Below are 23182 nucleotides of genomic sequence, written 5' to 3' on the forward strand. Positions count from 1 at the left end.
GAGTTTACAGTCTATGGGCAAGCAGCTTCCCCCATTTTGAACCCTCTCGGGCAGCTAATGCTTTAGCTTTGGAAGAGCAGACAGTGCTCTTAACCTCTGAGCCAACTCTCCAGCCCCACCTTTGTGTTTTCAGCCCTGCTCCATTATATCTTCTGTAGCTTTCCCTCATCCTGACTCCTTCATCACACCGCACCAACCCATAGTCTGCCATCTCACTAGGACCCCAAGTCTGTGTTCTTTACGCATCTTTCCATTTTCTTGTGAATGAAACGGATTCCTGCAGAAGCTTCTTATCAGGAATTGATTGTCAGGGGCTGGAGGGATGGCCCAGCACTGACTGTTCTTCCAGAGGTCCTGAGTTCAATCCTAGAAACCACATGGTAGCTCACAACCATCTGTAATGGGATTTGATTCCCTCTTTCTGCTGTGTCCGCTTTGAACCATTAGACAGCTCTTCTAAGAGGTGAAGTATTGTTATTGCTTTGGTTTTGTTGGTTTGTTTTGGGGGCTTGGAGGGTTGTTTGGTCCAGTGAATAGGTTCTTGGGTATTTGGGGATGTATATGTGTCATGCCCACTCTCCTACTGTGTTGTTTTTTTCCTTCATATGTATTGTCAAGTGTTCTGGAACATAAGCCCTTTGTCGGCTATAGAACTTGCTAACTTTTCTCCCACTTTGTACCTTTCATATTGATACAAGTTTGTTTTGTTTTGCTTTGAGTCAATATAATGTCTTAAACACAGTTTGGTCTTTCCTCCATGATTCTGAATTCTGGTATCTTGAAAGAATATTTGTCTCCACTAGATCTCAAGGAATATTTTTGTTTTATGGGTGTTTTGTGGTTGTTTGGTTGTTGTTTTGCTTACTCTTTCATTTTGGTATCTATCTACTTAGCATTGACTTTATGGTTTAAGTTTTCTTGTCTTTGCTTATCTGTAAGGAGTCAGTCACCCTGAACTATGACTTCCGTACTCCCATGCAGTACAGTCAGATAAAACCATGAGCCTGGTGCTTGTGTGTGAGTAATCTGTCATCGCAGCCAGTTCTCACACAGTAAAACTGGATTTTTCCAGAACATTCACCACTGACTGTTTTAAAAGTATTTCCCCTCTTTGCCCCATCTACTGCGAGAATGAAGACCATTCTCAGCAATCAGATGGTAAGCATTCCAGATAATGTTGAAATCACTCTGAAGGGGTGCACAGTCATTGTGAAGGGCCCTAGGGGAACTCTGTGGAGGGACTTCAATCACATCAATGTAGAGCTGAGTCTTCTTGGGAAGAAAAAGAAGAGGCTCTGTGTTGACAAATGGTGGGGTAACAAAAGGAACTGGCCACTGTCAGAACCATCCGAAGTCATGTTCAGAACATGATCAAGGGTGTTACACTGGGCTTCCGTTACAAGATGAGGTCTGTGGATGCTCACTTCCCCATCAACGTCGTTATTCAGGAGAATGGGGCTTTGGGTGAAATCTGAAATTTCTTGGGTTAAAATACATCTGCAGGGTTCGGATGAGGACAGGTGTTGCTTGTTCGATCTCTCAAACCCAGAAGGATGAATTAATCCTTGAAGAAAATGATATTGAACTTGTTTCAAATTCAGCGACTCTGATTCAGCAAGCCACAACAGTTAAAAACAAGGACACCAGAAAGTTTTTGGATGGCATCTATGTATCTGAGAAGGGAACCGTGCAGTAGGCTGATGAATGAAACCTCAGTTTCCTAGCTCCAGAAACAAGATCCTGGTCACAAATACAATTTGGAGACAATAAAAAAATTTAGATATTAATATATATATATATTTTTTCTCAGGGTTGTACAGTGTGACCTGCCATAAACCAAGAGTCCCCTTATACACAGCCTATTTCCACAGTGTATATATTATTCTATGAGGCTACTTTATCTGTTTTTATGCAAATTTATAATTCAGTATTGGATTTTTAAAGTGCAATATAAACTTTTAATGCTTATGAATTAAAAGTAACAAGTGTAAAGTATTTAGAAATCATATAAAATGATAGAGAAGACATAAAGAAGGATTAAGAGGTGCAGAAGCAGATCATAGGTGTAGTTTCAAGTTATGAATAACCCAACTATGAAACTCCAGGGGACTACAGCACTATCATAAGGTACTGGATACCTTAAGTATCTCTGCAGTGATCAGCTTTAAGAGGAGCCAATGAAATCCCCCCACCCCCAAGAGTAGAATGAGGAAGGATATGCCTGCTTAGCAGGAAGATGACCACATCCCAGAGCTTTCCAGTGTTTGAGAACCTGCCTGCTTTCCAATGGGCACCCTCATCTGAAAAATGATTGGCTACCTGTGATTGTCTGTTCCTGGAGTACAGGATATATTAGATCTCATTTACTACAGATCTCAGCCAGGGTTCATTACATAATGGCGCAAGCACAAGATGCTTTCTCGTGCCAAACAAGCTCGTGATCTTCCAGGGGTGTAATCAGGGTGTGCTAGCGTTTCCATTGTTTGTTGGCTTTCTGTCCTGAAACTTTGTCTACTGCTAAGACACCTTTGAAGCTCTATTTTTTTTGTTTGCTTGTTTGGGTTTGGTTTGTGGTGTTTTAGTAACGCAGTTTTACATCAATGATCCACTCCAGTCATTTTTATGTTCTACATGAAGATCGAGGTGGAGATAATGCTTACAAGTAAATATTTAGTTCAAGCCCATCTGTGGAAAAGGCTGTTGAATTTCCTTTGTACCTCCATCAAAGGCCACTTGATTCTGCATGAGCTCGTTCAGAGCTCTGTGCTTATGCTGCTGAGCATCCTGAGAAAGTCCCTGTGCTGTTCACACTCCTTGTTTCTCTTGGGGAATGTGGGTTCAAGTGTAATGTAGATTATATAATCTAGGAAACTGAACGATTTCTTTAGTGTGGCTCTGTTACATGGAAATCCAGCCATGGAAGTTCAAGGATGACTCCGTCACCTTGATGGCGTTTTGTGCCATCTTTTTAAACTTTACACTTAGGTTGCTGAAATCAATGCGGACTAGACCTTCACTGTCAATTTAACTTGCATTTCACTGGTGGCTGATGGGTCTGGGCATCACTTAGGAGCGCTCCAGCCATTCATATGGAGTTATAAATAGAGGTGAGTTATACACAAAACATCTTTTGTCACCTTTTCATGAGCTTGGACATGCTTGCTCTCAATTTACAGTTCCTGACATGGACAAACTGTTCTTGACGAAGCAAACCAGATCTGTGGACAATGAATGTCTCTTTGGAGTCTTAGTGTGTCCATTTCCTTGAGAGTAGGTGGCTGAGCAGGAACTGTCTGTGTGTTGAAGTCACCATTGCAGTTAAGCCCCTCCGTGCAGAGAGCAGAGCTCAGGGAGAGGAGGCAGACACCCTGCTCTGCACTGAGATCCCACCCTGTGTCTCCCACAGAGATAGGATGTTGAAATCAAAAGCAACTTCCCTCTGCTCTAGGCTGAGTGCCCACCCTACCCTGAGAACCCCAGTTTGCCCAACCGCTAAGTTAGCCCACTGTGCCCTTCCTCAGAATTTTCTTAAGATAAAGAACACTAGCTTGCAATTAATGACATCTTTTGGGACCATGGTCATCAGTAAGATGCTAAATAAGTAAATAGAAAATTGCCCCCAAGAGTGGCAATTTACTTTCATGGTGGGTCTTTTGCTTTTCCTGTCTCAGCAAGAGCTCTTACAGGTTTTTCCAACATTTATGTAACGACACTGGGCACAGTTGGGGGCACCGGGTTGAGCTTTCCAAGTAACAGTATAAATTAAGTCTCAGCAAAATAAAATTTGAAGTCAAAATAGACAAAAGCAAAAACTAGGCATAACAAAACACCCAACCACAGGCTGCTGACCAGAACAAATATCCCAGAGAAAGAAAGCCACAACCTGTGGATCTGCTATTTAGAAATGCATTTCTACCTTGCCACAGAGAGGACAAAGCAGGCAACATGGAGTACAGGGGAGACCCAACAAGGATTTGATGCATCTGCTTTCCAGAGGAACCTCCCCTTCTACAGGTCCCTTCCAAGGCAAAAGCTAGAATACCCAGACGAAATTGGGTAGAAAAGCTGACTTGTATGCTTGCAGAGAAAATGTGCCTGTAACTCAAGTTCTAGTGAGTGCAAGGCCATGAGGCACTCACTCAAAGGATATATTCCTTAGGAGACCGGGTCCCTGATAGTCAACCTTCCATTTTTGCTTCAGTTATCCAAAAGAAATGGAGTAAGACCCCAGCCTGGGGCTGGGAAGAAAATGGTCCGGGGCGGCGGGGGGTGACAGCCTCTACCTAGGACTGCCTGGTGGCTACCCATGCCAGGTGGCTACCCATGTTGACTTTCCATCCTCCTCTCTCCCTCTGGGCAGTGCCCCTAAGGCTTCTCTCTCCTGCTGACAAGGGGCCACCAGCAAAAGCTCCATTCCAGGCGGGGCCAGCGCCTGCTCCTGCCCTCTGAGCTCTAGCTTTCTTACAGGACTGAAAGCATGAACTTTTAGGAACATTAGTATGCATGTATATATGTAATCACATGTGAATGACTTGTGATCACATCCCATAGACTAACATGGTCTGTATACGTGATAAGTTAACACATGTAAACAGGTTAGAAAGTCATTTAATGCGTTTCTCTCTGAATCCCACCTTTCCCACCCATAGCCCTGAGCAACCCCTGCTATGGTGAGAGGTCATTGTTCATACACTGCGGGATGCTATGGGGTGGACACATATCACTTCCCCGGCTTCATTCTGGTCCACAATTTCGTTAAAAACTCTGGAGGAAATGGCTCTTACTGCGCTGCCACATCAAGGGTGCGCACATCTTTGGCGTCCATCACTTGCCACTGGGCTTCCACACAGAGCCACAGAAGGCACTTCTCTCATCATGGAAGGGTTCGTTTACCGCTGCTGCTGCTGCTGGGTGGGAGGCTCTGTGCATGCCTCTCAGGTACATCCAGCTAAGTTGGCTTTCCTTATCAATTTTATCTGGATAACTCAGCCACTTGTGATAAGGGAACTAGAGCAGTGGTTCTCAACCTGTGGGTCAGCACCTTGTTGGGGGGGGAGGTCACACAGCAGACATTCTGCATAACAGATATTTACATTATGAGTCATAGCCATTACAAAATTATAGCTATAAAGTAGCAACAAAGATGACTTTATGATTGGGGGTCACCACAACATGAAGAACTGTATTAAAGGGTCCACAGCCTTAGGAAGGTTGAGAACACTGAACTGGTTTCTTGCCATTATAGGAGTGGTGCCTTTCTCCCCACTGCGCTTCCTATGTGCGGGGTGCACACTCATGGCACATCATCTTCTGCTTCCTCTCTTAGCCACCAACATGGATGGGGCTCTGTCTTCTTAGAAGTTTCACGTCTTATTGGCTTGACTGACATTTTACCAACTGTTTTTAAGTGTCTGCCATATGGACAGGCTGTTGTGCACATCCCTCTGTAGTTTTCTGTGCCTTTGTAAGTCTACTTTGCTAGAGGATAGTGTACTTTGGCTCTGACCTGCTTTCAGAGTAACTTCCAAACCAACCATCAAGAGGCCTTGCTGATGGCCTCTGAGGAGAGAAAACACAGTACGGGGCCTGGAACCTCAAAACTCTAGACAGCCTGGGCCAATGCTCATCTGTGTGAAAGGACAAGAATTTCACAGGGCTCGAGAGCTTACAGGGAACCCATAGGGTAAGCAGAGTTGAAACTCATAAATACAAATGTGCTAAAAGCAGCTACTTGGATGCCGTGTGCACGGAATGGCTAAACAATGCCGGAGCAATGCTGAGTCTCCTTGTAGCCACAATGGAGGTGGTATTGCTACCTTATGGCTTAGGGGTTAGGCCAGCTTCAGACCCAGGCATTGAGCTCCAGGATCCTGTTATCCAGTCTTTTCCTCCTCCTTCCCCACCCTACCCCTTTCACACACACATCCTGGACCCTATAGATGTGTGTAGGTTCCTTGCCTGCTTTAGGTTGGTGTCGAGCTCATGTGTGCACATTCTCCAGTTCCAAGGTGTACTGTCTGCTGTAGTGTTCCACCCTACACTGAACCCCACCCCCACCCACACTGAATCCCACCCAGCACTGAACCCCACCCCGCACTGAACCCCACCCCCACCCAGCACTGAACTCCACCGGGGGATGTATTAGGAAGCAGAGCCATTGGGAGGTGACTTAAGTAGAGCTTCTACAAATGGAATCAGGGCTTTTGCTGGGACAAGGCGTGGCATCTCGCTCCTCCTCAGGACCTAGGATGTTGCTTGCAAATACCATGCACATCAGGCATGCTGTTCAGTGTTTAGCAGACATTTGCTGGGAATCTACCATAAGTCAGATGCCCTAATGCTGGCAACAAGCAAGAAAGGTCATCTCTCAGACACAGTGACTGCCCTTGGGCTGGCACCCACCCCGCCCCCCCCCACAGCACACAGCATTGTCTCTTCTCAAAGATCATCCAGCAGCCGTTATAACCTTCTGGCTCATCAGGGAACACATTATTCAGAGCCTGTGGTGTGACCCTAAAAACCTCCAATAGCTAATCCGGGACAGGATGCTTCTGACACAGGGCCCATGGTGCAGCGTGCTACCTGATCCTCCTGCTCCCTAGAGAGGGGTGTGGCTAAAGCAAAAAGCTAAGTTGACCCCGGCCAATGCCTGCTGACTGGGGTCTGTAGGCCACGTGGATAAAGAGTAATGTCTCCCAAATGCCACACTTTGGCCTCTGGAGGACAAAGGGTCTTTGTGAGAGTTTCCTCAGCAGCACCTCCTTTGCTCCCAGCAGTAACTATTGCAGCCAAGTTTCTAAAAGCAGTAAGGGCCCTTTTCTAAAAACATGGCTGTGTCAGGAGAGCTTGGTTCTGGTTTGTCAGGAACATGGATGTTTGCTGGATGTGGGGACACACATCTTTAGTCCCAGTGCACAGGAGTTCTGCCTCCTATGAATATGAGGCCTGCCTGGTCTACACAATAAGTACCAGGACAGCCAGGCAGACACAACAAAACCCTGCCTCAAAAACAACACAAAGCCAACCAACAAACCAACAACAACAAAAAACAAAGCAGTGACTTGTCTCCCTTCCCTATACTTTCCTGTATCTTGGTAACACACTGGTCTTTCCACTGATGTGAATGGTGGAAATTCACAGGGAGGTGGGTGCTTTCACCCTGCCCTGGAAGAAACATGAAGTCACGGAAAGATCTACCTCCTAAGTCCTGACAGACTGAGCCACCAAACAAGATTTCCTTTCCACTGCTGTTCCAGAGGCCATAGAACCCAGAGAGGATTTCCCTAGCACCCTTCAGAGTCAGGGGCTGAACAAGGAAGGGCGAGATGCTTGGCTAGCAGCAAACGTTCTCCAAATAAACTGTACCTGTCACTGAGTGGGGCCACCCACTGCTCCCTGATAAACTGTAGCTGTCACTGAGTGGGGCCACCCACTGCTCCCTGATAAACTGTAGCTGTCACTGAGTGGGGTCTCCCACTGCTCCCCGCCCTGGTAAGAACAGGTCTTCTCACAGAATGTTACTTCCATCTCTCACAGCAGAAGCATGGCCTGACAGGAGGCAGGCCAATCAGAAATGTACCCAAGCGTCCCCCATGGGGTATAACCGCCCTGAAGGTGTATCACTGGAAAGAGCACAAGCCAGCAGGCAGGACATAAGCTAAAGTTGTTGTCACTTGGAGTTGACCCTGAGAGGTGAGAAGTGAGGGTGTTCCTCTTCTTGGCACTGAAGGAGCTGTCAGGGTTCTGTGAAGGAAAAGGGGGACACCACAGAGCACGCACAGGCTCACAGGTAGGCAGACCACGCTGCTGCTCTGGGGTTCTTAGCTCTGGTCTCGGGGCCACACCACGTCCTTACAAGGTTCTCGGCAGAGTGAGTAGTTGCTGCACGTCTTCCCCACCTGCTGGAGACTGGGGATCCCAAAACCAGAAGACACCTCAGACACCAGCATCCCAGTTACCAGTAAGGAGACAAAGGCACTGGCAACCCCTGCTCTGCAGAGCAGCTGTCACTATGACAAAGTAGTAATCTTAACTGTCTCAGCCATGTGTGAGTTTGGTTAATAGACTTTTAAAAATCGTCCCACACAGGCTCTGTACCACCCTCTGAGATGAACCAGACCATACATTTCTCATGGGGAAGGCACCTCCTTCAATGTCTCTACCCTGGGCACCCTGATTCTTTTGACCTGGGGTCTTGTAAAAGGCTGTTGGGGAAACATACCAGCTACTGTGGTGTGCAGTGGGTCTCCATTCACAGGGCAAAGGCACCATTAGGTCCTCAAAGTGATCTGCAGGCATGTGGGCACACCGGCATGTGTGCACACCCGCACAGGCCACTGCTGACCCGAAAATGCATCTCTAGTCACCACACATTGAAAGCAGCATGGCGTGCTTGCTTCAGTGACATGTTTTACTCTATGTTCACACACGGGAGGGGAGTCGCAACCTGCATCTAAAAGCACAGGAATTAAAGTCACCCTGTGTGTTATAGTGCTCTTTATTGATTTAAACAAGGACACGGAGCTGGCATTCCCAGAGACATCAGTACCCAGTTGGTTCAGGAGTTCCAAGGAGTTGACTAGGTCCTGATTTCTAGTGACATTCACACAGTGTCTACAATCAGCTGACTCTGTCCCAAGAGAATCCAGACTCATCACAGACATGGAGTATATGACTGGGCGGCCTCACTGGACATCATCATCATCAAAGAGATCTTCAAAATCTACAAAAACAAATTAAAATGAAGCATTACCAGGTTCAAGACAAGCAAGTGAGGAAACTGCTTCCAAATGAATGTGCCGATGGCTGGACGGCAGGGAAGGCGGTAACCGGTGTAAGCTGGGAAAGCACTCCCCAAGAGACTCAGCCTTGTCCAGCTGGAGGAAGCAGATGGAACTCTGGGGACAGCATTGCCCACAGTGTATTCTTAGTCACACTCTGGTTTAGAGGGCATTTTTATAAAGCATGGGGGTGCTGTGGGCACATGGACAACCACCTTGCTGCTTGGTGGCTATACTGAGTGTGAGGACAGCAGTGCCATTCCTGCACCAGGAGGGTGGAAGTGTGGGCACAGTGGCTGGACTGAGCCCCTGGGATAACTCCCTTAGTGAGCCTGGGCAAGCCATGCTCCAGACACACAGCTACACTTGCTCCAGTCAGAGAGCATTTTACAGTCAGCATTCAAGCGTTCCACTGGTGCCCACAGCCATGGCTACCATGTAGCTTCCATTCTTCTGTTTACACATCTTCCATGTTTCCATCTACTGGGTAGGGTCACTTTGAGGACAGGGAAGGAGTCAAGCGCATCCACGTGTGCATTAGTTCATCTGCTGGGAAAGCCTCCTGTGTTCCCACACTAGATCTTTCTGGGCAAAGGCAGTCTCTCCTTCTGCTCCTCCTTCCCCACCTCCTGACACCTGCATGAACTACTGTGTGATTGAACTCTGGGTGATTCCTGCCCTGACACCACTCCTGTGACCGGGAGACGCCGCCCTATGATATAGTCCTCTGGACACAGTACCACCCAGCATATCCAGGCTCTCAGCTGCCTGCCTGCAGCCTTGTCTAGATCTCCCACTACTTATAAACTGCAGTAAGGGAAGAGAGTGTGTCAGATCCACGGGTAGGACCCAACTGCTCACCAGACAACAGCTCCAGAACCCATCTGTTGGGAAGCCGAGAGACCTTGGTAGAAGCCCTAGCCAAAAGTCTCATGGGTTCCTGAGTACTGGGTTTGGCACAGATAAACAGCATCCACTCTTGCTGAGCTCAGGCAGTGACTGAGTAGGAGACAGGGAGCCTGTACATCCCTTTCTAGGCAGGAGTGAACAGGAAGCTTACACGCCCCTTCCCTGTCCAGTATGTGTCATTAGACAGATGTCTGCGGCCAGGTCACCAGGTGCTCTCTAACAATGCAAGCCAGGCCACTTGCTCCCTCTAGAACATCATGCACTGAACACACTACACAGCTGTTCTCTCAAATACCATGAGCTGACATAAAGGAAAGATTCTGAAGGAGTCCTACTTCAACCCTATGAGCCCTACAAGCAGCGCGCACACACGCGCACACACACACACACACACACACACACACACACACACACACCCCACCCGCACAGCCAGGAGCCTCCCAAGGTGCCACAAGGCTGCGATGGGAAGAAGTCAGTAGCCCTGCACCATCTACTCCCTGAACAGAATTTAGAGGAGTGACTTTGAAGGATCCAGTGTTATGCCCCTACCTCCAGTTCTGACACCAGTTGGGGAGAAGCAAAGTCTCCAGGAAGAAAAAAACCCATCTAACAGACGGCTTTCCGACTCTGACACCACCACATGCCAATGAGCCCCCAAACCCATCTGGGCTTGGAACTTGAGGGGGACCGTAGTAAGTAAGAAATCAATATGGCATGGTTAGTCATAGCTCTTTGGGGAGTTGTGCATTAGAGTTTAACTGGGACAAAAAGGGAGAAAACCTCTACTACCCTCCGAGTAGGGAACTTAGCCTAGATTCCCAATTGCCACTTGAACCCAATGTAAGGGCTAACCAGTAAGAACAAGGCCTTCATAATCAGAAGGACGAGAGGTTTAAACCTGCCCTGTCACATGCCTGGTGACTTTACCATCGTCTTTTACTGTTTAATTGGTTCAATAATCTAACCAAGAACACTCTTAGCTATGGGACAGAAGTGTGTCCTCCGCCCTGACCTCGCTCAGTGGGGGCAGAAGCAGAGCACAGCTTTTACTCTTTAAAGGCAGCAGCAGCCAGGAGCCCAGGTGGATAAATGGGTGCGGCTCAGGAAGGAAAGGGATACACACCATCATCGAGAGACCAAAGAACACAGAAGCACGCAGGCCTCTGTGCCCAGATCTGGGAGTCTGGCCATGGTCAATATGTTCATTTGCGCATGCTATTCATAGCACTGCTCGAATTCAACCTTGGGCAGTAAATTGGGGAGAGATTACTTCCTGTTCACCCCTCAGACAGGGCTGGCAGGCAGAGCTAACTGCCAGGGGATCATTCCACACACCTGGCCGTAAGGAGACAGGCACATGGTCTGGGCTACACCGGTCCGTGATTCAAATTACTCATGACACAAAGCTGCCCATCGCAGAGGAAAACTCAGATTAAGCCTGGCACCCAGTCCTGGTATACTCACCATTAAAAAAGTCTGCATGAACTGCCTTTTCATTGGCTGCCAAGTCCATCAGGAGTCCGGTGCTACCTCCAGCCTAGAGAATGAGAGTACGGTCATTCCGGCTGTTTGTTGCCACACCCGCCCCATGTCCCTGGAACAGAACACTGAGTGACAAGAAGAATGTATGCTCAAGTTGGGAGCCAGAATTCTCCAGACAAAGAAAGTAGTGTGAATGGGGAAGCCAAACAAATAATTTTAAAGCTCTCTCAAGGTCCTGTGTCCCTAGAGTTCTCCTTGGCGTGGCCTTGAGTGGTACTCTCTTGCCCGAGTCTTCAGTCCCCTCCTAGACAATGCCAGAAGACAACAGAAGTCCGTCAGCAAGCTGGATGTCTGCTCCAGAACCTCCCTTCTTTCTGAGACTGCAGCCACTCCCTTTGGGAAGCTGCTCATCCCAGCACTGAGGTCTGGGGTACTGCTATGGGGAGGCTCTTCCAGGACAACCGCCATATGGTGGTGCTAAAACCAGACCACACCCAATCTGTGAGATACGAACACTCAGACTCTGTGCTCTTTAGTCTCCCAGAACGGTGGAAGCAGAGACCTGTAGTTGCAGCGCACGGGGCAGCAGGCCCTGGACACTTTCTGCCTCGGCCCCATCTCTCGAAAGCTGCTCGTCCAACCTTTCCTTTAGTGTCAAGTATGCCAGCATATCCCGTATTCCCTTCTGAATCCTCTCTCTTTTTACACTCCAAACCCCATCACCAAAGAATGCCATATAGACTGCCTCTGAAGCCCTGGCTGAGCCCTCCTGCCTTCGCTGCCTCAATCACAACTTCTCCAAGGCTCGTCCTTCTTGTTTCCCTTTCTCTACCATCTCCCTATAAACCGAAGCTCCAAACCCTCCAAAGGACCAAGCCCCACAGGAAATGAGGCTTCCTTATGCCCTCAGATCACCTGCTGCAGGACTGAGGAGCTAAGGCTGAGATCAATTGCCTCATCAGGGGAATCACAGAGCCCACATACTCATTCCGTGGGTGTCATTATGTGGACCTGCTTGTTCCTGCCCCTGTGTTCAACTCTGTACTGCCTGTTTTATGTGCCAAGCTAGAGTTATCAGAGAGGAAAGAGCCTCAGTTGAGGAAATGCCTCCATGAGATCCAGCTGTAAGGCATTTTCTCAATTAGTGATCAAGGGGGGAGGGCCCATTGTGGGTGGTGCCATCCCTAGGGTGGTGGTCCTGGGTTCTATAAGAAAGCATGATGAGCAAGCAAGCTAGCTGCACCCCTCCATGGTCTCTGCATCAGCTCCTGCCTCCAAGTTCTGACCCTGTTTGAGTTCCTGTCCTGTCTTCCTCCAATGATGATCTGAAGTGTACACAATGTCAACAGGGCACATCCTTCACTATTTGGATGGCGGAAGCTCCTCTTTCAAGCCTCATCTGAGCCAACCAAATCCCCATCCCACCCTTGCTATTATACTTAGGATTTGCAATCGGCCTCTTGGGGCCACACCTGACATCTCTCAGATCCGGGGATGCATTCGCGCACTCGCTAAGCTTTGAGGAGGAGCAGGAAGTTTTCATGTAAGAACGGGCTGACACCCCTGATCATAACCACCTCACTGGAACACCTATATCAGATAAATATTTGTGATTATGGTGGAAATCAAAAGCACGAGATCGCTCCAAAACTGTGTGTCAACACGAAATACCCGAGTACCAGCACAAAGCACACAGTTGCCACACACCATCCCTTGCTCTTCCCTCAGGGCTTGGGGGCTGGAGGCCTGTCTGTGCATAAGCCTCGCTCGGGCCTTCTCTCCCAGGAAGATTTATCAGGAGCCACAATCAAGTAATAGCGAGCAAACCCGATTTCCTCTCTGCAATTCTCGGGCCCTGCGACTGTCCCCGCCCGCTCCCGCAGACTTTGGCAGTTTTTGAGTCCCCAAAGGACTGGGCTCCCACGCAGGTTTGCAGACGCGCTCCCACCCTCACGCATCGCTCCGCGCCGTCCCCACCTCATCCAGGTCTACATAGGGCCCAGCGCCCTCGGGAAACATCTCATCCACAGCCGGTTTCATCTCGAGACGGCGGCGTTGCTTTCACTTCCGGCCAGCCCCTTCTACTTCCGGCGTTTCTCCGAGCAGGTCTAGACCCCGGAGGACCGCGCCTCGGTGGCACCCCGCTAGCCTGGCTTTTGGGCAGATCTCTAGAAGACTAGGGCAGCCGATTGCGTTATAAGGACCAGCAACACCGCGCGAGCACAGCACGAGTGGTCGGCGGAGAAAGAAAGGAGACTATTCATTTCCCAGCAGGGTTGCAGTTCAAAACCATCAGAATGGCTACTGTACAAAAATCGCCTTCAGTAATGGATTGGCTAGAAGGTGGGGGTATTGTATCTCCAGGTGCTGTTGGGGTAGCAGAAATCCAAAAATAGTACAAGTACAGTGGCCACTCTCTGGGTCACCTAGGTCAAGAGGAGGAAGCAGCCCAGTGCATGCAAACAAGATGGGCTTTATCTACATGGTGGGATAGTGTGGCATCTTAAAACTAAGGAGGGATTCTTAACGCATGGGCATGGACAAGCCTTGAGGATGTTGTTAAGTGAAATATAAACAAACGCCTTGTACCACTCATATGAGGTCTCTAGAGCAGTCAAACTCATATATGCCGCAGTTCTAGAGGTGTGTGCTGAGGTTGGGGGAAGCTGTCAAGGGTGTTACATTGTACCGTGGTTTTGTAAGAATGAAGAAACAAAAGAGACAAGGAAGGGACAGAGGTGTGGATCATTGCAGGAGAGAGCCTGAGATACTCTAGACAGTCTAAAATACTCTCCTGAGGCTTCTAGATCTTCCCCTAGGATCCCCTGTGCACCTCCTGGTAAAATGCAGGTTTAACAAGTATCTCTGTGAAGTCACTGTAGCAAGAAGCCTGAAATCCAAGGATACCCGCCTGCTCTCCATATCCGATAGAGCTCTTCACCCTCGACTGTCCCCGGACCTAACGGTGTTTCCTGATCATGTCTTCATCATAGCATCTGTGTTTCTCCTGAGTTACTTCCCCTCTAGCTCCATCCTCCTCCTTGACTGTCAGCCCCTGTTGCTACTGTGGTTGAGCTGAGTTTCTCCCCAGCTGTTGCTCCTATATCTGCTCCCATGGAGTGTGACTGTTTTCCCTTACTCTGCTTTCAAAGCATTCAGAAACTGCTGGTTGGTTGGTTGGGTTGGATTGGGGATTTGGGGGAGGGGGGTTGTTTTTCTTTAACAACTTTGAAGCATCAGGGGTTTGGGGTATAGGCTGCTAGAGTGAAAGTGGGGGGTTAAGGGTAAGGACAGATCCAGGAGAAACTGACTCAGCCAAGATATAATGGGAGTTGAGCCTGGGCTGTCACTCTTGCCCCTGAAGCCTGACTGCGCCATGCAGGATGTGTAAGAAATAACCGGAGAGCCTCAAATGCTAGGTCAGTGTCATCCTGAGATGCCACGGGAAGGTCAAACTGAGGAAGCTGAGACAGGCTGGCAGCCAAGGGGAGCTTCCTAATAGTTCCTATTAGTTCCTCTTCCTGCTGGTGTGAGGGAACTTAACCAGTGTGTTCTTGGCTTGCATGCTTTGTGTGTGCAAGGAAGGCTCACCACCTAGAACATAGGCTGCCCCTCCATTACGTCACACTGTCTCCATATCCTAAGGCAACCAGAGGACCTCCCAGGAAGACCATCCTCCTCCCCCAGCAGCCTCGGTCTGGAATCTTCCCCTCAGATACTTAGTGTGGGCTATGGCTCTCCCTCACAGAAAGGGGTCTGGCCTCTTGATTTCTGCTACTCTCGGGAACATGCTGTGTACTGAACGTGGGTGCCAGCCCCCAACATGAGTGTAGTTCATTCTGGCGGCCGGGGGAAGGCTGCCTGCTGTCTGGCTTGCCTAACTCGGACTCAATAAGTGAGGCTATACTGCTTTCAGCTTCCTTACCTACAATCTGGGGCTACCGTGGCCCCATCCCCAGGTCATTTTTAAGGATAGAAAGACAAAGTGACAACTAAGGCTGAGAGCCCTGATTGGCGGCGCTGAATGACTAGAAATGGTCTGTGTCTTTACTAAAGGCCTGCTCAGTGGTCATTCGAATAAAGCCCAACTAATTCACAGTGCTACAGCACACAGCAGCTCCCATGAAGAAACCCACGGGGGTATTATGCATCTTCAGAAGGACTTTATTGAACACGAGCCCCACCCTTGCCCGCCACTGTGTCTCTGAACCACCTTCGGCCCCCACCAGTGCAGCCAGGCCAGCAGAAGACCGGATACTGCTCAGTCCTCCTGGTAGGGAACATGGAAGCCTAGGGTGCTCCCCAGGGGAAAGTGTGCAAAGAAGGTTCTGGCCATGTCCTCAATCTGTGGGTAGGCGCCCTGGGTCTGGAAATATTGCACGTAGTTCCAGAAGTCAGAGGTGGAGAAAGGCCAGTAGGGCATGGCTGGCGGCTGTGTGTCGGGAGCTGTAAAACAAGACATGGGTAATCTCAGTGCCTGTGCCACCATCCCTTAGAAGAACAGCCCCTAGGCAGCCAGGGTGAGTGTGTGGTGCCCCAGTGCCTGTCACAGGGATGACACCTTCCCAGGCAGGAGTGGAGTCTGAGTTATTCTGAGTGTACCTCTTGTCCATTAGAGTACCTGGTCTGGTGGAAAGAGCAGAAAGGGGGAGACGGAAGAACAAAGCAGGGCCTTGGCCTTGTCTGGGAGATGCTGGATAGAGTGGCAGCTGGGTGCTGTGTGGGGAGGGGCTCAGGTGACATGCCAGTGAGGCTTCAAAGAACACGATACCCAGGCTCTGGAGGTCAGGCCATCTCTGTGGTACTGGACTGAGTTGGGCTCCTGAGAGTACCCAGAGTCTGAGCTCAAACAGAGTGGCGGGACTCCGGGTGCTCATCTGTCTCCCTCCTGCCTGGGTATTCTCACATGGCAGAAGATAAAGCCCAGCCTGAGGGCGTTCTGGATCCTTCAGCATGCCCAGCTTCCTACTGGCAACAGGGCCTGTGGTCAAACTTCCAGGAGAGCTAGGGCTCCCACTGTTCTGTCCACCAGAGCTGAGCAACCTCTGCTCCAGTACAGTGGAAGGGAAGACATAGAAAAGTGTACCTGCTTCCTCTGGCGTTGGCTTGGCTCCTGCAAAAGGAAAGGAGAGCCATCATCTAGGGCAAACCTCCACGCACCACTGCAGACCAGGACCAGGACACGTTGAAGGAGAGGCAAAGAGAGGTAAGAGAGCTGCGGCTACACCACCTCCAGTCCCAGAGCGGCCTCTCACCTGCCGGAATCCCCAACAGAATGCCAAGAGCCAGCCACCACAGCACCCAGGGCCGCATCCTTACCAAGTGCAGACCGGATACTCAGGACCACCTGCAGCAGGGGGAAGCCGAGGATGTTAACACTGCCCACGAGAGTGAGCCCATCCTGCCACCCCAAAGTGGGTCAGCTTTAGGAACTCTAGCATCTTCCTAAGTACTTCTGTTTCTGTTTTTCTAAGCCACTATTCTGAGGCGAAAGCTTTATTAATTTTGACAGTTTACGAGATGACTCCCCCATTCCCGCCCTCCGTCACAAACACCAGGTCCACCCTATCTGTAGAGAGAGCCATCCAAACCCTCCCAAAGGGTACCTTGTTACTGCTCTGTTCAGCCCAATCCGCAGCCTTGTGGGGCCACTGCCAGTGCCTAGGCTCCACTTTATAGTAGGGCTGGAACAAGGAAGGAAGTGTCGCCCTCCTGAGCCATCAGACTGAATATTTCATCCCCCAGCAGAGGACTGTAGGTCTCTGTTTCCCTGCTGGCAGGAGGGCCTGTGGGAACAGCTGGGGGAATCAGACCACAGATCAAATCTGCAGTCAACTTTCAAAGCTGAGCGCAGCATGGGTCCATCCAATACCCCTCCTTCTGTGTCTGATACGGGGGCTGCTGAAGTCCCTCTGCTGTGCTATAGGACCCTGTGATCCCATGGCCTCTTCGGTAAGCCTGCAGACACTCCCTCACCCAGAGCACCACTCCAGTAGAGCCATGGAAAGGAAGTGTGGGCCGCACTGGACCCCTCCCCCAGACCAGAGCTTTCCTCCAAGTCTCTAATGGGGAAGGCCAGAGGATAGACACCAGTAGACATCAGGGCCCTTAGGTTCAAACCACTGTGATTATCCCTTGATAGAACCTGTGCCCACCTTTAAGAGTAAGAGTAGCCCCATGGGCCCACCCCTGAGGTCTCCACACCCTGTTGGATGCAGAGCTGATGCATCCAGATTGATGATCTCCGTTGTGCCCTGTGAGGTCCTAGCACCCTGCTGGATACAGGGCCTGTGTCCAGGATAATGGTCTCCATTGTTTCTCAACACCTCAGGACTCTCGAAGATTCTGGTACCCTGTTCTGGCATTGTATGGTCCAGGGGTCCCCTCAAGTCTCCATCCTTCCCCAAGTAACAGCCTAAATCTAACCAGAGACCCAGAGGAGGGGTGTGATCCTGTAGTAATGGAGCACAGCCACGTAGCAGAGAGCCTCTGGCTTTCATTTCCAGACCTCTGGCCCCTGTGCTACAAGAGGCATGGCTGCTTTTAGGGCAGCTTGCCAGGGTCTCTGGAGCACCTGCGGGTATATGATCCAGGAGGGATAGAGCCCTATTTATGGCACAGAGCGAGCCTGGCAAAGAGAAAAGCTCTAGTCAGAACCCAAGGAGCAGACACCCTGAACCTGAGCACTTGGCTATCAGAGGGCCACCAGGGTATGGCAATCAACTGTCCACCCTGATGAGCCCGAGCTAACATGGAAAGACCCATGGGAGAAACGCGGCATAAAAGAAAACATGCAAACTGGTTTGAAACTGGTTTCCTAATGCATGACTGAGCTTTGGAAAGTCCAGAGCCAATTAGCAGCTGTGGGTCCAGGAGAGGAAGCTGTGGGTGTTCATTTGCTTTCTCCTCCCTTTCTGGGTGTATATTTACCTTGATTTATTAATTTTAATGTAAGAAAACTTTAATTAAAACATCCCCACCATCAGCGACTCTATTACCCTGGCTTACACCGGTCAGTCCGTCTCCCAGGTCCTCCATACCTTCTGGGATACAGGTTCTTTCCAGCATCACATCTTCACACAGCTCCTTTGCATCTCACCCATCCATCTTTCTGTCTCCCTGTTCTCTACAGAACATTCTACCTTCAAGAGGGGCCATTAAAGTGGTCCAACAGGTAGCAGTGCTTGCTGCTAAACCAAGTTCAATCCCCACATCCCACATGCTGGAGACAGAACCCACTCCCACAAGTTGTTCTCTGACAACATACATACCTGGGACAAGCTGCAAACATGTATGCAATAAGTAAATATCATTTTAAAAAAATGTTAAAAGTCTTCCCAGGGCCTTACATACCCATATTTGGTGGAATTTCAAAACAGTGGATTTCAACCTTTAATAATCGCTAGGGTTCCTTCTGAAATTCAACGCTGAGGGCAGAGAAGGGTTCGGATTCTCCAAAGCTCCCAAAGGTGGGGCCCAGGAACAATACCATGTAGGTCGAGCAAATTTGAAACCTACCCAGTGACTGCACAGAAGCCTGCATGATATCCAGTGCATGGAAGACAGTCTCTGCTCCCCCGCCCCACACAGGACCTCAGAGGAGACATCCAAGGCTTCAAGGGTCTGTCTGCTTGGAGTCAGGAGATTCTTAGATCTCCTGCAAAGGGCTGCCTTTGCTGGAAAGAGACCCCTTATTACCTCGCCTGGCCTTGTGGTTGCAAGGAACGCCAGAATTGAGAATGATTCCGAGGTATCTGGTGCCCCCTACTGGCCATCCTGGAACAGCACACCTGACTATTGCCTATTCCTGGGCCTCGCAGATGCCCCTGGCCTGTACTCTGAAGTGCCAGCCCAACCCAACTTTATTCTCCTAGAAGGCAGAGCCTAAAGAGCCTGGTCATCATCCTTTGAGATGTCCCAATATTGGCAGAGACACGTGTTCAAAATTTAAAGTCTCAAGGCCCCAGTTCATTGTGTTATTGTGTCTCCTGCATTCTTCTCCCCACCGAAAACTGAACCTGTGTTTTGTACTGTTCACACAGCCCCAAGTCCTCCAAAGCCTCGGGAGTGGCTTCTAACTGATCTTGGGGTCACTTCCGGCTTCCTGACCATAGCCAGTGTAAGTACTGGGGTGCAGGAGGGGATGGCCCACAGCCTGCCTTTCCCTCTCATGTCCCAGACTGACATCTGCCCTGAGTCCTCCGTCCAAGGAAGTAGCATTGCCCCCTGTCCCTCTGAACATTCCCCGGTAGACACGTTTCCCTCGGGAATTGCCATCCCTGCTCCTACAAAGGGAAGGGAAACCTTCTAATGTCACCCACATTTGTTCTCAACCCCACACAACCCTATCGGACTTGCTATGTTAATGAAAGAACTTAATTAAACACGATACCTTAGACATAAAAAGGAGAATTCTGGGAGAGTTTTGAGCTGACTTGGAAAAGCCTGCCATGGTGGAAGTCCCTCCACGCCATCACAGTTGATGTGGGTGTGGGATGTGGCTTTAACAGTCAGGAAATCTAGAAGGTCCTGAGGTGGAACAGCAGCCAGACTGTTTGGAGTATGGGTTAGGAGGAACTTAAACTAGGGCTTGGAGTGGCATATTTCTGAGATGGCCTCCAGGGGGCGCCATGCTCACAGGATTCTGTGCAGCTGCCCCCCACACACAGGGTTTGTGTCCTCAAATGATCAAAGCCTCCTTCCATGTCATAAGACTGACCGCATGCAGCTCTGAAGCTGAAATGTTTGAACATGTGATCGCCTTATTTTAAAATACCTCATCCCTTCCCTGAAATGTCTACACTCTCTGAAAAGGTCCTAGGTCAACCCCAGAGAATCCAGGGGGACTTGACCTAGGGGTGGATGAGATGGGGTTGGGGGCTCCTGGGGACTCCAGGGTAGCTAGGAGAAATTCAGAAGGCATGGTTACATTTGAATTCCGTGCAGCCAGTGAACACTTCTCTAGAGTAAGTTTCATGTCTCAAACATCTCCAGGGATCTCTTTTTACCCCCAAATAGTCACTTTAGGTGAAACACCCATCTTCCAAACACCGTATGCACACACGGGTATCTATAAATGTGCACAAACAGGCTTCTATTGCTGCCCATCCCAGAGGTTAAGTCTGGGGTCAGAGGGCAGGAGTAAGATGGAGCTACGTGAGGCCACAGTCCGGAATCAATGCTGTAACCCCAACACACACACTCCCCCAGAGAGCACCTGGGTTCCCAATGGCCAATGGGTCCAGATACCTGCCCAGGCAGAAATGAAGGCTCATGCTGAAGCTAAGGATCCAGGTATTTCCGTAGGCCCTGCCCTGACCACAGGAGTATCCACGCGTGGCTTTGCGGTAACACAAAGGGTTAACTGAACTACTGAACCCTGAACCAGGCATCTCACTGGGAAGTTGCTGGGTTTACCACAGCTGACAGCTCCCTCCTGAGAGATGGAGTAAGATTCCCAACAAGGAATATTTAGCTTGTGGTCATTTGGGACCCCCAACAGAGGAATGGCTCTCTCAAAGCCCATGGGTTTTGTTTTGTTTTGTTTCTCACAGGATTCTTTATCCTCTGCATTTCTCTGTATCATGAGAAAAGATTACCAGGAACCCAGGAAAGGCCAGTGTTGACTCTGGGCTGTGAAAGATGTCACCTGAGCTTTTCCCACAGGGGCTTCACCAAGTCAGACATGCTGACACAGGTCCAAGGATCTACCTTGGATTCCAGTCAGGGACAGGTACGCCAGAGACATAGACCAGCAGCAGCAGGAGTGATATCAACTCAGTGCCACACAGGCCCAATTACTTAGAAGAAGCCTTTGGGAAGACATGTCCCTCTCACCTCAGACTAAGGCAGAGTACTGACTTGCCTGTCATGTTCCTTATACAATAGCAAAGGTTAAATGTTATCTAGGACTTGGCCAAGAACATCTCTAGAGTTTGGTACCATAGGCTACAGGGGTCCCAGAACCAGCCAGGCCCTGTGGAGTGGGATGGAGGGCTGCAGGTAAGGACCTGCTAGCTCAGATTCCAGCCTAGGAGGGATGTAAATGGATTCATCCTGTTTCTGAGAGAAATGCTTTCCTGTCAGCAGAGGTGGCTCATCACCAGTTTCTGACCTGTAATTCACTACCTTTCTCACATACATGCCTGGCTGGTTTTGGTGTCAACTTGACACAAGCTAGGGTCATCAGAGGGAAAGGAACCTCTGTTGAGGAAATCCTCTGTGACGCCCAGCTGTGGAGCATATCTTAATTACTGATTGATGGAGGAAGGCTCAGCCCATTGTGGGTAGGGTTATCCCTGGACTAGTGGTCCTAGGTTCTATGAGAATGCAGGCTGAGCAAGCCAGTTAGTAGCACCCCTTCATGGCCTCTACATCAGCTCCTGCTTCCAGGTTCCTGCCCTGAATTTCTGTCCTGACTTCTCCCAGTGAAGGGCTACAACCTGGAAGTGTAAGCTATTATGTGAACCGTTTTCTTTCCAATTTGCTTTTTGGTCATGGTTTCGTTGCAGGACTAGAAACCCTGCCTAAGTCATCTGGCTACCTCTCCAAGGTTACAGTAGGAACCCTTCCTGGTGTTGAGTGTTCCTGGTTCAGTAACTTAGTTTCCAAGCAAAGTCACACCTAGTCATGCCTGCTCTCAGGTGGCTGCCTTCAGAAAGGACATTTGATTGAGGGACATTTCCTTTTCTTTGTCTCCCTTGGAGGAAGGACTACCAGGCCCAGCTCTTTCAGGATGTGACCGTCTTGAGGAGGGACCCAAATGCATCTGACAACAGAAAAAAGGAGTGGGTAGCCAGCAACACCAGACTGAAGACTCAGCCCTTTGTGGTTCCTACCTGGGTCTGCAATACCTGCCCAGAAAGCTGGCAATCAGGTAGAAACAGACAGGCCATGGTGTGCTTTGGGGCAGGAAGGGTTTCTTTCCTTGGGTGATATGACCCTAGGCTAAGGGACAATGGTGTCCACATGATGGGGCAAATATACACCGGCCACCCTCGGCCACATTCTCCTGTGATTAAGATGGGGCCTGCCCAGCAGCAGACCCCAGAACTCAATACATAAACTCAGTGGCATTTGCTTCCTCGGGCTCTGGGCAGAGCCAGGGTTCCAGAACCACTATACTGAGCCTCCTAACTGCAAGAGGAGCCCTGGGCTGGGGCCTTTTTCTGTGGCCTGAAATAGATCCATTGTTTGTCCTATTCAGTACCACATGAAAGCCAGATTTATGGGAACCGGGACTCAGTGTGTTTCTCATCCTGGCTGAGGCATCTGGGCAGCGTGGTCAGTCCTGATGCCCTTGGGGGCCCCTAGGCTCAGCCTTTGCAGGTCTAGGCTGAAGTTGGCAGCAGTATCTCTGAACTTCCTGCTGACCACCCACTGTGTTTCTCTCTGGCTTTTTGGCTCTTTTCTCCTGATGCCGGTAGAAACAGAGAGATGAAAGAGCAGGTCTCCCGTCTTGCTTTGGCTGACTGTCCTAGATTCTTAACCCGACGATTCATCCAAGAAGCAGGTATTATAAGCCCACAGCACGGGGCATCAGGAGGCTCATTCTGGGCAGAGCCCTGCTAAGCCAAGACCCATGTCTGAGAATTAAAGGACTGGATGTGCTTTGAAGCATGTGCTAAATCTGTCTCTGCGGAGGGCTGGGAGGCTCCTGACCAGCCCACAGCCTTGAAAGCTGAATGCTTCCTATTTTGCTCCCAGGGAGACATGAGCATTAGCTGCTGGCCCCAGAAGCAGTCTGAGGAGTGTATGTGCACGCTGCAAATGGAGGAATGTTTGTAAAGTGAAAAGGAGAAGTGGATTCCATTGCTGTCCATGTCCCCTGTCTGAATGAGCACTCTGTTGTATTGACTTATCTGGACTTCTCCATCTCTCTGGGCTTTGTGCTCTGAGCATAACCAGGCTTTTCTCACAATGTCATTTCTCACTGCCGGATCCATTTTTTCGTGGCACCTGGGTCAAAATACCTTCAGATTCACCCCCTCTTTACTGCGGTGTTCCAGCAG

The 23182-nt window shown here is 49.7% G+C and overlaps 2 protein-coding genes and 1 pseudogene across 3 annotated transcripts; 1 reads left to right on the top strand and 2 right to left on the bottom strand.

Annotated features, from left to right (window-relative positions):
• Positions 1-1116: 1116 nt before the first annotated feature.
• LOC308433066 (large ribosomal subunit protein uL6-like) lies at positions 1117-1696 on the top strand (annotated as a pseudogene). The gene has a single exon. The product of its transcript is annotated as a large ribosomal subunit protein uL6-like (transcript).
• A 6785-nt stretch (positions 1697-8481) lies between these two features.
• COPS9 (COP9 signalosome subunit 9) lies at positions 8482-13242 on the bottom strand. Its single transcript, XM_080932921.1, has 3 exons — positions 13149-13242; positions 11154-11226; positions 8482-8722 (listed from the first exon to the last, which is right to left on the bottom strand). Exons 1-3 carry the CDS (start codon positions 13209-13211, stop codon positions 8685-8687), a joined length of 174 nt encoding a protein of 57 aa, XP_080789047.1. The 5' UTR covers positions 13212-13242; the 3' UTR covers positions 8482-8684.
• Positions 13243-15432: 2190 nt separating this feature from the next.
• On the bottom strand, positions 15433-16484 carry OTOS (otospiralin; the record flags this gene model as incomplete). The annotated part of the gene is made up of 3 exons (XM_080933368.1): positions 15433-15617; positions 16258-16284; positions 16427-16484. 3 exons carry the CDS (start codon positions 16482-16484, stop codon positions 15433-15435), a joined length of 270 nt encoding a protein of 89 aa, XP_080789494.1.
• Positions 16485-23182: the final 6698 nt, after the last annotated feature.

This window comes from Micromys minutus, assembly GCF_963924665.1.
Source record: "Micromys minutus genome assembly, chromosome: 19".
Lineage (NCBI taxonomy): Eukaryota > Metazoa > Chordata > Mammalia > Rodentia > Muridae > Micromys > Micromys minutus.

What these genes read in the sequence shown, in the direction of transcription:
- COPS9 (XM_080932921.1), bottom strand. Translation starts at nt 13,211, where the DNA reads ATGAAACCGGCTGTGGATGAGATGTTTCCCGAGGGCGCTGGGCCCTAT. An exon ending in CCTATGTAGACCTGGATGAG is followed by an intron (nt 11,227 to 13,148) that starts GTGGGGACGGCG and finishes CTCATTCTCTAG; the next exon opens with GCTGGAGGTAGCACCGGACT. An exon ending in TCATGCAGACTTTTTTAATG is followed by an intron (nt 8,723 to 11,153) that starts GTGAGTATACCA and finishes TTGTTTTTGTAG; the next exon opens with ATTTTGAAGATCTCTTTGAT.